The sequence below is a fragment of the Colletotrichum aenigma genome (assembly GCF_013390185.1).
Source record: "Colletotrichum aenigma strain Cg56 chromosome Unknown KSG_Cg56_contig04, whole genome shotgun sequence".
In the NCBI taxonomy this organism is placed as follows: domain Eukaryota; kingdom Fungi; phylum Ascomycota; class Sordariomycetes; order Glomerellales; family Glomerellaceae; genus Colletotrichum; species Colletotrichum aenigma.
In genome coordinates this window covers 6,501,824-6,516,213 of record NW_023500910.1, presented here as the reverse complement: position 1 = coordinate 6,516,213, position 14,390 = coordinate 6,501,824, and the positions used below count along the sequence as shown (strand labels likewise).

The following is a 14,390-nucleotide window of genomic DNA, read 5'->3' as shown; positions in this document are numbered from 1 at the left end:
AATCATGCCAACTCAACCTGTTTCACTCTTCCCTCCTTCGTCACCTCATCGACATCCGCTCCCTCGATATCCTTCTCCTTGCCCTCAGGCTTGCCTTCGAAGACCTCTCGGATTTCCTCGAGCGTGTGGCCCTTGGTCTCAGGGAACAAGAACCAAATCAGGCCGAGCAACAGCCCGAGAATACAGCAAAACACGATGTAATACTTCCAAGCTATCGACTTCATCGCGATTGGGTTGACCTGGTTGCCAATAATAAGACCAGTAAACGCTGTGATGTACGTAACTGAGAGGCCACGACCACGCAGAGTATAGGGGAAGATTTCGACCGGGTATGCTTGCAAGAGTGGCGTCCACGCAATATCGTAGAAGAAGTAGAAGATGAAGATGAATCCCACGACAGCTCTTCCAGTCGCCTCGTTTTTGCTCGTCACGAAGTAGGACGTCAGGCCGGTCCAAATGATGTAGCTGGCAAGCATGCCTCCTGTGGAGATGAGGAATAACGGGCGGCGTCCGAGACGATCCACCATGAGGGCTCCAAGGAAAGTCGAAATGATCCAGTTGAAAATTTGTAGCAGTCCGTTGATGAGAGTCTGATCCTTGACTTCAGTTATGCCGATCGTGTTGAGGACAAGCGTTAAGTAGTATGAAACCACAGCCACACCGTTCTACGCGGGGTTAGCCAGTTGTACCGAGGATAATTGCAGAAAACCACCTACCCATTGACTAAAGAAGCCGACGATTACTGCAAGGAGGGTCCGTTTGCGGTTCGCAGGGGTTCGTACAAGCTCAAGCCAGGAGGATTGTGACATGGCTTCAGCTTCGGTATTGAGGGTTTGCTCGACCTCGCGCATTTCAAATTCGACTAGAGGGTTGTTGAGGTCTCCGCCCGCATGGTAGTCTGCAAACACCTTCCGGGCTTCGTCTTTACGGCCACGACTCATGAGCCAGCTTCATGTCATGAACGTCAGTTATGATCTACAGGTTTTACCGCGTCAGTCTTGAGCTTACCGAGGTGACTCTGGTAGGAAGAAGAGGCCGAGCAGCTGAATGACCGGAATAGCACCTTGCAACAGAGATGGAATTCTCCAGCTCCACGCTGTAGGGTTCTTGAAGGTTCCGTATGTGCACCATGCAGCAAAGATAGATCCGAAGTAGCTTGAAGTATGTCAATGATCTGCCAACGAAGGTCTGCAGCAGTCTGACTTACAAGAAAGTGTTGTAAAGTGCCGTGACCTTGCCTCGCTGAGGCGGGTAGGCCAACTCTGTGATGATGATGGGGCTTGGCTGGCTGATGAAGGTGGTGAAAAAGCCGAGCAGAGCTCTTGCGGTAACAAAGCTTGCCAAAGAGGGAGATAATCCCTGGAGGATAGCAAATCCGATACAAGCTACCAATCCAATGCCGAGAGGCAGCTTGCGGCCCCAGCGATCAGAGATATAGGTAACGAAGAACAGAGCAACGACTTTGCCGAGCGGGTAGACCGCATTCATGAGACCAAGGACCGCGCCCTCGGGGTTTCCAAAGAACCCACGCCATTGAGGCAGGGTTTGGAGACCATTCATCATCGAGCCTGCATCGAGGTCAGCTTGAGTCCTCAAATCGCGAAAGACATCGGTTGATTTCGTACCATCATAGCCAACTGAAGCTGAAGAAAATAGGGGAACAAGTAGGCAGAGATTCAGTTTAAACAAATGCGATGTTCGGTACCATGGTTTCGGGTTCGCTGGAAGGACCTAGAAGTCTCGCGTCAATGAGAGTGCTCGGCCACAAAGGATGATGTCGCGAACTCACAGCTGCGAGTGCTGAACCAACAGCAAGCTCCGTCTCCTTCCTTTTCCCGAAGACACCCATGATGACCTAGGATGTCTTTACCAAAAGTGGGAGAATTTTGCCGGATTTTCTCCAGCAAGATCGTCGTGACTAGGTGCGAGCAATTTCGGCCGAGGAGACGAGCGACTGCAGGACGTCCAGCCGAATGATGCAAACTCCATCAACAAGAGGGGAACCATGCCATTTAACTGCTCGCCAATTATGCCCCCGTCCGCCTTAACCAACATCACGTTTCCCAGCCACCGAGGTTCGAGACTCTCGGCGCGTCTCCACGGTTCCATCCAACCCCAGACAATCTCCCCATGGGGTAAAACGGGAGCCGGAACTCGGGTGCCAAGATGTCTGGAAGTCGGAAGCCAGGTTAGCTCCGGGTAAGGGTTCGGCATCCATCAGCTCCGATACTCCCCGGCCCATTTCGACCAAATCAGCAATTGTGGCTCGGGCCCGATACTCCGCAAACCACGGCGTTGTCTCGGGGAGTGTCGGCGGAGACAGTCCACAGTTTCCCCAGTGGCTTCTGGCAAGTCATTGGACGACATTCACGAGACGGATCATCCTTTGGTCCATTCCCACATGCATATGTCATATTGAGGCTCTTCGGAGGGGTTTTGAAGATATCAAATGCAATCAGAAAGATTCGCCTGCATCAGCTCCCACACTATTGACGATAGCATCACTACTTAAAGTGTTCCCAACGACCGCCTCTACTCTTACGATCTAACCCAGATTGCAAGTCGCACCGAGATATATCGCGAATACACGACTGAGACCGTTGGCCGCCGAAGAGCTAGTCAACCAATCAACTAGACCTCGTTCGGCTCTCGGACCTTTCATCATGGCCGCTCAACGGATCCTCAAGGTCGGCATCATTGGCTGCGGTGAAATCACCCAGGTCGCGCACATCCCCAACATCAACTTCCTTTCTCAGTACTTCCAAACAACATACCTCTGCGATATCTCTCAGCAAGCCCTCCAACACTGCGCCAGAAAGGTCCAGGGTGGAGCGCCGAAGACGACCAATGATGCCGCCGAACTCTGCTCCTCGCCCGATGTTGATGTCGTGGTGATTGCCAACGCCGACGCCTACCACGTCAAGCACGGCATCCTGGCTCTTCAAAACGACAAGTACTGTCTACTTGAGAAGCCAGCGGCGCTCTGCTTCCGTGACATTGATCTTCTCGTGGAGACAGAGAAAACGTCAAAGGGAAAGGTCATGGTTGGCACCATGCGTCGCTTCGCTACCGCCTTCACGGACGCCGTCAAGGAGGTAGGCGGCATGGAGAAGATTCAGTATGCAAGAGTCAGAGATATCATTGGGCCCAATTCGACCTTTGTCGACCAGTCCGGCACATTCCCTCAAAAGTTCAACGACTTCAGCGCCGCTGATACCCAGGACCGTGAGAGCAATGAGAAGGACATCTTTGAGCAGGCCCTGGTCAACGAGTTTGGGGTTCCAGCAACGCCCCAGTCGAAATTGATGCTGCGACTCTTGGGAGGGTATGTACGAACGTCGCAATGTCGTAATGACACTAACAGACTCGTAGTCTCGGAACTCACGACCTATCCGCCATGAGAGAGATCATCGGCATGCCAAAGAGCGTGGCCGGTGCGCACCTTTCCTTCCCTGGAATCTTCGCCGCCCTGTTCAGATACGACGACTTCCCCGTCACTTACGAGTCTGGCTTCAGCAAAGTTCCTCAGTTTGACGCCCATATTGAGGTCTATTCGCCAGAGAAGATTGTTCGCGTTGATTTCGACACTCCCTACGTGAAGGGCTTGCCAGTCACGATGACGATCCGGGAACTCATCGGCGACGCCGGTTTTCAGGAGCGCAAGATTCGAAAGACGTACGTCGATCCGTACACGACGGAGTTCTTGGACTTTTATGACTGCGTCGTGAACGGTGAGCAGCCAAAGACGAGCGCGGCTGACGCGAGGAATGACATTGAGCTTTTTAAGATGATAATCCAAGCCGACGCTGGAAGGTACGAGAGTGAGAAATAAGGAGGTCTGATAGATAGTATGAGGCCTTCAGCAACCGTGTGTATTAAGACCATGCATTCACCCTGGAATTTGATCATAGTATATCAGATTGTACTCGTGACTCAATCAACCTATATTACATTAACCGAACGCCGAGCCGCCTTTCATGCCCATCCTATACCCGCTACTTTGTTTCCGTTCACTGATTCTGCAACCCATGCCCTCTTCTTAGCTAAAAACCTCAACTCTCTGGGAGTTTCAGTCATATTGGGTATACGAATAACTAAAGTGGATTTCGGTCTTGATTGCCCCCTCCTCTACTTGCCCAAGACGCATCATTCTCAGCGCAAGTTTCGGCCACCCAGTAAATTTGTCCCAGTAAGCCCTCACACATTCTGGTCACAAGCCCGCATCACGATGTGTGACCGCACATCCCAATCAGATCCAAAATCCATCCAGACGCCAAGCGCTATGGCTTCGGCGTAGAACGAGCGCTTCTTTTCAAGAAGCGCCTGGTGAATTTTGTTAGAAACTTGTGAACAATCAATTGGGACGGTAAGCATGTCATCGGGACTCACAGAGCCACAATGATGTGCTCTACGCGCGGTGTTCAGTGTCCTTGGTTACAATACCGTTTCCTGGATGCGGACCTGTATCCTGCCACCCCCTCATCCCCGGCCTGCTTATGGCTGAGTGAGGCAGACCTGCTGTCCAGGGGAGCTGGGGCGAAACCGACTCGAAAGAATTCTCTGGCGTGAGAAGACCCGCGGGTTTCGTCGCACTGGCGGGTCCGGTTGTACCGTTTGGCGTGGTCGTGATGCTGGCAATGTCACAACGAGAATCCCGATGCTTTCTCTCAGGCCGATCGTAGAGCTGCAAGAGCAATACACCTCCCTCAACCTCACGAAGGACGTCCTCGGCAGAGGCGCCCGATCGAATTCTTCTGAGCACTTCATGGGCCTGGAACTCAGGCATGGACCGGATTGCGCGAAAGAAGCCGTTCAGGCAGTCATTCTGGCGCTCTAGTTCGGTAAACTTCCTTTTTATTGAGGCGCTACGCGACTCAGAGGGGTCTGCGGTGTACCGACAGTCGAATCCACGACTCGTGCATTGAGAGCATTTTGGACGGTCGGCGGAGCACCTGTCAGCGACGAGCAGATTAGTGCGCGCTGTCTTCAACGAGGAGAGGAGGTTCAACGGGGGGGTTGGGGAAGCGAACTTTGGTTTTGCGCTTCTTGCAACTCTCGCAAGCTACCCAGACATTGCGCCGGGCGGGTTTCCGGTCAGATCGTGGTGACGATGCATGGTGTGGATTGCGCGGTGACGTAGGCGATGTGGGAATAGCGTCGGGTTCAAAGGCGGGACGGATCTCCCGGTAGCAACGGTTACTGGCCATGGAGTCGTTCGTCACAGCGCAAATATCATGTTTTGCATGAGGGAGAAAGGAAAGTTATCTATGGCCAAAGACGAAGGAAATGAATTGGAATCGACTTTTGGGGGTCTCGCATCGATTTCTTGTTCGAAAAGGTCCAAGCCTGGCTAAGCGGCGGATACACGGTGCAACAGATGCTTTTTCAATCCCACCGTTCCAGACGGGCCCTTCTCCATCTGCGCGTGACGTCAATCTTATCTTCTGTCACTATTGCATCGAGATCGAACTGGAGGATGCACCGAGTCGCGTGTTCATTGGCTGCGTGGGTGAAACAGGGTCAGCCTGTGTCGCAGCGCCGCGGGTGCCCATGCGGAAAAGGGCGATGAGAGTGAAAATTGAGATGGGGAATCCGGGATCGAGATTCCTATCAGAATTAGGGGGTCTCCGGAAGCGATTCCGTTCGCACGTGGAGCGGCTGAACGATGCTGCGAAGCCGTTGGATCAGATGACGTCTCACGTGGAGAGAAGAGAGGGAGAAGAGTGGGTGTTGAATGGCTGGCTCCCCAACTCTACATCATGCTTCAATCACCTTCTTCTTGACGTTTGCTCATGTTTGTTCTGAACTACAGTGACCTTACATAACATTTAGTGGAAGGGAAATCAGAAACTTACCTGAGATGATAAGATGAGAGCCTGGTGAGTTTGCCGGACTGAAGAGTGAGGTAGTGAACACAGACAGCCCTGATGATCTCTGCCTTTTTGAGCCCGCGAGCTCATCCAAGCGACTCACTGGCAGAGTCCCGTTCGTCCATGGATTCTCGCTCCCAATTGACCCATTCGGATCATGTGCCCCGGTGGACCAGCGTAACATTCATCACTCTGGCATCTCACTCGTTCATCTCGTGTCTGCAGTCCCACCAAACAAGGTCAACAAGGTCAACCCGGCCGGTGAAGATGACCCGACGGTTGTCTGCCAACCCCTCTGCCAAGCAGTCGGGTCTACTTGGCTCATCATGACCCCATTCACACAATCCAAGCGGTCAGTTTTCATTACCAACACCAGCGTCAACTCTGTCAACAACACCAACGGCTGCCAAGCCAGCCAATTCCTCTCTTCCCTCGTCCGCAAGCCCTTCACCGCACCGAAATGACATCAACCCCAGGCGAACCCCGGCGCCAAAAAGGCATCGTTTCCAGGGCGCGGGACAGACGGATGCGACGCTCCAGACGCTAAAACCCCGCACGCCATCGCGCACCTCACCCGCATTAACTCACGGTAACCCCACAACCCCTGCACTCCGAATGCCCCCTGGACCTCCCAAGCTTCCCCTAGCTCCAACTGGGAAATACATCATATGAAAGCTGATAAACCTTCCATAGCTTCCCCCGCACCACCGCGCCCAACCCTCACCAACGGGAAAATTCTCCAGCTTTCGTCCAGCTTGGCGTCCCCAGCCACGATCCTCCGCTCGCTGCAGACTCCCAAGCTTCCCACGCCGCCTCTCAATGGCCCGGCACAGAGTCTTCGGTCTTCGGGCCAATGCAAGCCGGTCCGTCTCGGCCGCACCGCAAGAAAGACATGAAGTCAATATAAAAGCCCTGATGTCGCAGTCGAAGGTCCCATCCCACGAAGAATAAGCTCAGAGAGCCACGCCTCAAGTCAAAGTGTCAGCCAAGCTTGCCTCGACCACCACGTCCTCATCATGGCGCTCACCAAGCTCTTCTCGACGGGCCTCCTCCTCGCCTCGCTCGCGTCCGCAAAGTGGATCGTCCCTGGCGGCAGATGGCGTGATACCGAGGGCAACCTCGTCAACGCCCACGCCGGCGGCGTCACCATCGACCGCGACACGGGCAAGTTCTTCTGGTTCGGCGAGTACAAGGTCCAGGGCCAGGAGGAGGGCGGCGGTGTCTCCGTCTACAGCTCCGACGACCTGGCGACATGGGAGTTTCACGGCAAGGCCCTTGAGCCCATTGACGGACACCCGTATATCGACTCGGACATGATCATCCAGCGTCCCAAGGTGGTCTACTCCGAGCCCACCGGGGAGTACCACGTATGTCTGCCTCGTCCTCTTTTGCAGTCAATTGACTAACAGCTGCCTTCAGATGTGGTGGCACGCCGACAACTCAACCTACGGCCTTCTCCTCCAAGGCCTGGCGACCTCCCCAAACATCAGCGGGCCCTACACCTTCGTCGACGCCACGGCGCCTCTCGGCAACTGGTCCCAGGACTTTGGCATCTTCACAGACTACAAGGATGGCCGCTCCTACGCCCTCTACTCCAACGGTGACCGCCGCGAGGGCCGCGACGTCTACCTCAGCGCCTTCAACGACGAGCTCACAAACGTCACCGAGGTCGTCCACCGCTTCGACAAGTACGACCTCGAGGCCCCGACCATCATCCAGACCGACTCGAGCTACTACGCCCTCATGTCCCACAAGACGGGCTACCGCCCCAACAACGTCGTCGCCTTCCGCGCCGACTCCCTCGCCGGCCCCTGGTCCCAGCCCTTCTTCGTCTCCGACTCGTACACCCGCACCTACAACTCTCAGTCCGGCTTCTCCCTGCGCATCAACGGCTCCGAGGTGACGACCTACCTCTACCTCGGCGACCAGTGGGACTCCAACTCCCTCTGGGAGTCCCGCTACATCTGGCTGCCCCTCAGCGTCGACGACGAGAAGAAGTCCGTTCACGTCGAGTGGCACGACATCTACGACCTCAATGTCAAGACTGGTGTCGTAACCCCGATCGAGGGAACGACCTACACCGCGCACGACTCCGCCACCGTCTCCGGCAACGCCTTCAAGCAGGAGGCCAACTTCGCCAGCGGCGGCACCATCGTCACGGGCATCTACGGCAACGACAGCAAGGTCACCTTCGAGGGCATCGAGGGCGCCGGCGAGCCGCAGTGGGTGTCGTTCTACTACCAGAACACGGACGACATGGGCTTCGGCGACCAGCCCGGCGGCACGCCCGACCGCATCGGAGGATCGTGGCAGCTGCGCCGCATCGCGAGCGTCATCGTCAACGGCAACGAGCAGCAGGTCGAGTCTCTGTACCAGCGCGACACGCACAAGGGCATCATCCTGTCCACGCCGCTGAACCTGACCTTGGATAGGGGATCGAACAACACAATCACCATCGGCGGTCTGTGGAACGGATTCGACTTTAAGGGTGCCGATATCGACCGCATTGTGGTGTATCCCCCCGAGGAGAAGACCGTCGAGTCCAAGTAGACATGAGCGTCTCCACATAATGATAATAGTAAAAAGAAATGTGTATCTATACAATGCAAATATCCTGCCACACGACCTCATCAGTGATCGCTTCACCGGACATGACGCCGTGAACGTATGCATCGCAGACTATGACAAAGTTACCCCCTTCTACCCTTCTCATCTGCAGCGGCAGCTGCAGCCCCTGCAGAATCCATACCTCGTCTCCCAAAGCTGCGGAGTTGTCTAGCTGAGCCATATGCCCCCCATCAAGAAGCGTGAACAATCGATTGTTATGCAAAGAGCGGATCTGCCAGATTCGAAGATGCTCCTGTGCCCTTTCAATGACCGCCATCTTCTCCTCTTGCGATCCCTCCTCGGCCTCCTCCAAGTAACCCAGTATGCCTAGCCGAGCCTTCAGGTCTTTCGTGCCGGGATATAGCCCGGTCGTGTCCATGGCTGCCGTTTCATCGAAATCCTTCAAGTTCTCCTCCACAGCATCCCACTTCATCCCAGCCTGCAACTGCGCAACGGCAACCTGAAGCATGCAGGAAAGCATCCATTCGCGGAACGATAGTCCTACCTCGTCACTCGCTCCCAGGAGTCGGCTCATGGGCTCCTTCTTGTCCATCACGAGCGTGCGCCAAAACGCATCCACCGTGGGCCGGTTGGTGAAGGGATAAACAGGATTCGCCAGGCCGCTCAGAGCCTGTGCCAGAAAGTCCGTCGATTCGGACACGGTGCCGACCTTGAAACCTCGACAGTACAGCTTGTCACCCACGATTTTAATCCCCAGTTCTGCGTTCCCGGCATGCCTGGAAGCATCTTGCGCCAGATCCGTCACAATGGGCCCGCGGAAGTCGGGCACCCAAGACGGAAGACCTTCCATTCTCTCGTACGCCACGCCAGCCCGCGTGAGAAGTTCCAGTCGTCCAGACCCGACAATCTGGCTGGTGACTCTGGTGTAGAGGTCCTGCGATGGTATGTCGTAGTCCACACTGATCAGGGCGTCGTCGAACCCAAAGTCCACGAAATCGTCGCGGTGCCGCTCAAACTCGGCGAGAATCTTTTCAAACTCGGCGATGAACTTGAGCATTCCGAAGAGTCCATAGATCTGGTCCCTGCCGTCAGTGCTCTCAAAGGTCGAGGTGTTATCGAGCAGGTCCTCCAAAGCCTTATCCCATTTCGGGAACAGGACAATGGTGATGTGGCCGTCGGGTGTAGAAACCCCAGGGCGTATCGGATTACTCGGATCTCGGGAATAGAGATCTCTATAGTAGTCGCACCAGCTACGACAGGTGTTGATCGCAGTCGCGTTCATGATACCCATGTCAACCTGCCGATGGAGGCCGTTTTCGCCCATCAGTTGTTGGCCGCGGTACAGTGACCCGGAGTTCATCGTGAGCCAGGCAAACCTGCCCAGGGCAGGCCACGGTATCTGCTGATTCCCGCAGAGGACGATGACCTCCGTGGATAGTGCGACCTCCTGCACAACCCAAAGCCTCCGGAACCAGCGCCGCCCATATATGCCTTCGAGTGCCATCCAGTCTTCCAGAGCTAGGTCCGGGATCCCTGCCATTGCTCGAGCTAGGGGCTCATAGTCTGGAGTCGCGTTCACCTCCCAATAGCTGATACCAGGGGCATCCGACCACTTGTACCATGTCTGAAGCCTGTCTACAATGACTTCAAGAGCTCTTTCAAGCCCCGGCTTCTCCCTTCCTATCCACGCAACAGTCGAATGAGACTTGGTGTAAATCTTGTCCATGATAGCAACCTGCGCCGAGCGCTCGGCGTTGTCGTCCTGGTTGATACAAATGGCGTCAATCCAGAACCAAGAGTCTGGAAAGCTCTGTTGTAATTGGAGAAGAGCATCGCGCAGATTCTCCCGCACTGGAAAAGTTCTCCCATTGACAGCAATGCTGGAGAATCTAGGGGCCTGGTCCGCCTCATCGGAGTCGAAATCCGCGGCTCCCCAACAGTACGACAATGTGTAGTATTTCGGATGCGCTGCGAGCGAGAATGTCGCGACTTGCGTTTCAAGAGGACCCTCGCGGGCAGCTTGGATGTTCACCAGACGGAACTGACTGGTGCCTAATGCTGACGGATAGGTAAATGACTCCCAAGTGGCCATTGGGTTCATGAAAGTGATGCGACTAATACTCGATCGGGCGGTGTGAGAGGAGAGATGGGAGAAAGGGAGACCTTGAAGTACGGCGGTGCAGTAGCTGAAGGTGTCTCGTCTGCCTGTTATCCTGCAGGCTGGGCAGCCAGGGGTGGACAACCTTTGCTTGGCCATATCCAGAACCAGTTAGCTCCAGGTCAATCGGAACATAGGCATGCCTGTATCTACTGTTGATGTTTGTTACTGAATTTGAATTGCTTCGTTGAAGTTGACTACCTTAGCCACGCAACCCGCTTCGACCGTTCGCCCATCTTGATAAATACGACCCCGTTCTCAACGGCTGCTTGCTGGCCATCCATCCGCTTGTAGGCTGTTCTGTGCCAAGCCTTCGAGGGCCCTAGAGATGAGCAAAAGAAATCGGACTCAGGTGATGACAGGCAAGATATCAAGCCAGATTCATGCCCACAGCAACTAACACCAATGAATAAAGTAAGTGCGCGTATTGGCCTAGGAATTGACTCTCGTCACAGGACTAACTTCCTTATAGTACCTACCCCTCTCAACGTCATCGTCTTCGTCCTCATCTCTAGTCTCGTCCCTTTTCGCCATCGTCGTCCTTCGCATGCATCGTCTATTCCTCTCGTAATCGTTGTCTCCCACCCCCGTTCTCTTTCGCCGTTGCCGTCGCCGTCGCCGTCGTTGTTGTCGTTTCTTATCACGTCGCTTCTCATCCACATCGTGTTTCACTAGTGTCACCTCTTACTGTCATCGTTTCTTGTCATTATCATCTTTCACTATCATTGTATTTCACTTTCACCGCCTCTCACCCTCATTTCACCGGCCATCGTCCTCCCTCGTCGTCGTCCGTCGTCGTCCGTCGTCGTCCGCCGTCGTCCTCTCTATCCTTGTCGTCTCTGGTCTTGGTCATCGTCGTCTAGGAAGTGTGGACGTCCGCCTTAGCAATGGCTTCCGTTACTGACTCGATAGCCGGGTCAGCCTCTGCCTTCTTCTCGCCCGACTCCACAGTTGCGCCGGCAGCCTTGGCCTTTTCGGCCTCCTTCTTGGCCTTCTTGCGGGCCTTGTCGGCCTCCTTTGCGGCCTTCTTGGCTGCAGCCTTCGCCGCAGCCTCCTCCTTTTGCTTACGGACTTCCTCGCCGCCGAAAGCGTCCTTCCACTCCTCGATCTTGGTGGCAGGGATGAGAGAAAACAGGTGTTTAGGCTCGCCGAGCTTGTGGCCAGGCTTGATCGCGTCGACAACCCAGCTATCAGGAATAGTAGGTTGGCTGTCGACACCGAGCTGCTCAAAGATCGCCTTGGATGTGTTAGGCAGGAAGGGGCTGACCAGAGATGCGATGAGGTTGATCTGGTTCAGTGCGTGGCCGACCACGGCAGCGCAACGGTCAGGCTCCTCGGTCAGCAGCTTGTTGTCAAGCTTGTTGTCCTGGAGCAGCTTGTTTCCAAGTCTATGTCGACTGTTAGCGGCCGATGCTGAGCGATACCTAATTTCAGAGGCACTTACGCAGAAATCGACAGGATGCTGTGCAGGGAAGCTCTCATCTTGGTGTCCTCCATGTTCTTGATGTACTCGCTGAGGAGGTTATTGACCTCGGCAACGTGGTTCTTCAGGTAATCATCCGTGTACTTGGTGTAGTCAGGGACAGCGCCGTTGGTCTTGGCCTGGCAGAACTTGTTCACTGCAAAGTATTAGCTATGTTGACGATGACGCGAAGGGGTTTGCTCACCTCTCTGGCAGAAGTTACCGAGGTTCTTGAGGCTGTAAAACTGTTAGCTAGAACCGACAGTCGAGCTGCTGAGAGATTTACAGTTCGTTGTTGTTGCCATCAACCATCTCCTGCCACATGAACTCAGAGTCGGACGTCTCTGGGCGGCGGGCAAGCAGGTAGTATCTCCAGACATCAACAGGAACTTCAGTCTGCTGAACCTGGTTGCCGAAGACACCCACACCTCTCGACTTGCTGAACTTTCCGCCCTCATAGTTGAGGTACTCCGTAGTGGAGATCTTGTGCAGCTTGGTCCAGTTCTCTCCTGTGCCGAGCTGAGATCCGGGGAAGATAATGGTGTGGAATTGGACGTTGTCCTTGCCCATGAATTGGTACTGTCAAAGGTCAGCTATGAGGTCTTTGAATACGTTTGTAGCGCGCGCGTCACTTACCAGCTTGACATCGTCAGGGTTCTTCCACCACTGCTCCCACTTCTTGCCCTCGAGGTTGTCGCCGTCGGTGTAGTTCTTGGTGATGGAAACGTAGCCTAGACGGGTCAGCCGTAGATCTGGAAAGGGAGGTATAGCAGCTACTCACCAATGCAAGCGTCGAACCAGACGTAGAACACCTTCCTTGCGTAGTCCTCGCCGACCTGGCCGGTGGGGATGGGCACACCCCACTTCAGATCTCTCGTGATACCACGGGGCTTCAGGCCCTTGTCGATCCAGGCCTGGGTGATCTGCTCGGCGTTGTTGCTCCAGGCGCCCTTCTTGCTGGAAGACTGGAACCACTTGACAAGCTCATCCTTAAGAGCATCAAGCTTCAAGAACAAGTGCTTCGTCTTGCGCTTCTCGGGGGTAGCTCCGTCGAGCTTGCATCTGGGGTTGATCAGCCAGCCAGTGGCCTTGGCGGCGACGTCGTCTTCGGCACCAGCGTTGGGGTCGGTCTCGGGCTCCAAGGGGTCGAGCAGGTTACCGCATTTGTCGCACTGGTCTCCTCTGGCGCCGTCGTAATTGCAGACGGAGCAGGTACCCTCAACGAAGCGGTCAGCGAGGAAGGTGTTGTGAGCCTCGACGGGGCAGAAGGGCTGGATAGTCTCGCGCTCCTCAATGTAGCCATTCTTCCACAGCTTGGTGAAGATTTCCTGGACAATTTCGGTCTGTTGGGGAGTGGGGGTTCGGCCGAAGATATCAAAGGAGATGTCGAAGTAGTCGTAGATGCCCTTGTGAATGGCGTGGTACTTGGCGCAGAGGGTAGCAGGGTCGACACCCTCCTCTAGTGCCTTCGTCTCGGTCGCAGTACCGTACTCGTCGGAGCCGCAAACTGGAGGTAAAATCGTCAGTCGTGGACGGAGATGAAGCAGGTGTGGAGGGGTTGCGACGTACTGTAGATGGTGGGGTTGCCGCGGGCGCGAGAGTAACGGGCGAAGACGTCGGCGGACAGCACGGAGCCGATAATGTTACCCAGATGAGGGACGTTGTTGACATAGGGCAGGGCAGAGGTGATGAGGATGTTGTTTTTACCCTTGACGGGCAAGATGGGCTCGGTGGGCGCCATGGCGAGGTATGCGATCGTTGGTGTTGGTGGTGGGGTTTGCGAAAGATTTGACGGGTTCGGTGGGATGATGCCCTCGGGGCGGCGTCAATTGATGGCAGAACAGGTAGCTCAAGTAATGCCGGGGTCTTTGTTCGTGTATTCGTGTGTCGGTTGCTTCAAACAAGCCGGGAAGCGAGGGAGACGGACGACGGAGACAAAAGACAGTGGCTTCGACTAGCGACAGAAGGGAAAGGAGTCACGCAGAGCGCACCTTCCGCACCTCGTCGCTGACTCTGACTCTGATTGACGCAAGAGCCACAACCCCGCACTATCCCCGATCGGGATGAGGGGCAGTCCCCAGCCGGGCCTGCTAAATTTTCAACGGTTACAGGGAGTGCAGGGCGCAAGTTGAGCTGCGGAAGGCGCTGACGCTCTGTATTTTGGCACTTCAGGGTCCCGTCCATGTCTTAGGTGGACTGTGTCCGCTCCTCGAGTTCACCTGCGCTCGGTGTACTTCGGTCTGATCTCGCCATCTCAACCAAAATATTAGATGCGACTTGACTGTTGGCTGAACAACAGCAACATTTTGCATCATGTAGTAACCTTGGAAAT

At 55.0% G+C, this 14,390-nt stretch overlaps 6 protein-coding genes across 6 annotated transcripts; 2 read left to right on the top strand and 4 right to left on the bottom strand.

Moving 5' to 3' along the window:
• Positions 1 to 2: 2 nt before the first annotated feature.
• On the bottom strand, positions 3 to 1,849 carry CGCA056_v007592 (Lactose permease; the record flags this gene model as incomplete). Its single annotated transcript, XM_037322840.1, has 6 exons — positions 3 to 665; positions 717 to 948; positions 1,009 to 1,155; positions 1,208 to 1,568; positions 1,626 to 1,731; positions 1,790 to 1,849. The coding sequence occupies 6 exons, from the start codon at positions 1,847 to 1,849 to the stop codon at positions 3 to 5; spliced, it is 1,569 nt and encodes a 522-aa protein (XP_037178707.1).
• An 814-nt stretch (positions 1,850 to 2,663) lies between these two features.
• iolG (Inositol 2-dehydrogenase/D-chiro-inositol 3-dehydrogenase) lies at positions 2,664 to 3,854 on the top strand (the record flags this gene model as incomplete). Its single annotated transcript, XM_037322839.1, has 3 exons — positions 2,664 to 3,325; positions 3,373 to 3,821; positions 3,850 to 3,854. The coding sequence occupies 3 exons, from the start codon at positions 2,664 to 2,666 to the stop codon at positions 3,852 to 3,854; spliced, it is 1,116 nt and encodes a 371-aa protein (XP_037178706.1).
• Positions 3,855 to 4,280: 426 nt separating this feature from the next.
• Positions 4,281 to 5,207, bottom strand: nit-4-7 (Nitrogen assimilation transcription factor nit-4; the record flags this gene model as incomplete). The annotated part of the gene is made up of 3 exons (XM_037322838.1): positions 4,281 to 4,330; positions 4,450 to 4,951; positions 5,031 to 5,207. 3 exons carry the CDS (start codon positions 5,205 to 5,207, stop codon positions 4,281 to 4,283), a joined length of 729 nt encoding a protein of 242 aa, XP_037178705.1.
• A 1,679-nt stretch (positions 5,208 to 6,886) lies between these two features.
• On the top strand, positions 6,887 to 8,420 carry CGCA056_v007589 (uncharacterized protein; the record flags this gene model as incomplete). The annotated part of the gene is made up of 2 exons (XM_037322837.1): positions 6,887 to 7,237; positions 7,290 to 8,420. 2 exons carry the CDS (start codon positions 6,887 to 6,889, stop codon positions 8,418 to 8,420), a joined length of 1,482 nt encoding a protein of 493 aa, XP_037179506.1.
• A 46-nt stretch (positions 8,421 to 8,466) lies between these two features.
• CGCA056_v007588 (Heterokaryon incompatibility protein 6, OR allele) lies at positions 8,467 to 10,530 on the bottom strand (the record flags this gene model as incomplete). The annotated part of the gene is made up of 1 exon (XM_037322836.1): positions 8,467 to 10,530. The coding sequence occupies one exon, from the start codon at positions 10,528 to 10,530 to the stop codon at positions 8,467 to 8,469; it is 2,064 nt and encodes a 687-aa protein (XP_037179507.1).
• A 925-nt stretch (positions 10,531 to 11,455) lies between these two features.
• Positions 11,456 to 13,799, bottom strand: CGCA056_v007587 (putative methionine--tRNA ligase; the record flags this gene model as incomplete). The annotated part of the gene is made up of 7 exons (XM_037322835.1): positions 11,456 to 11,984; positions 12,041 to 12,215; positions 12,264 to 12,295; positions 12,345 to 12,637; positions 12,695 to 12,789; positions 12,840 to 13,565; positions 13,628 to 13,799. 7 exons carry the CDS (start codon positions 13,797 to 13,799, stop codon positions 11,456 to 11,458), a joined length of 2,022 nt encoding a protein of 673 aa, XP_037179512.1.
• Between the last annotated feature and the right edge of the window lie 591 nt (positions 13,800 to 14,390).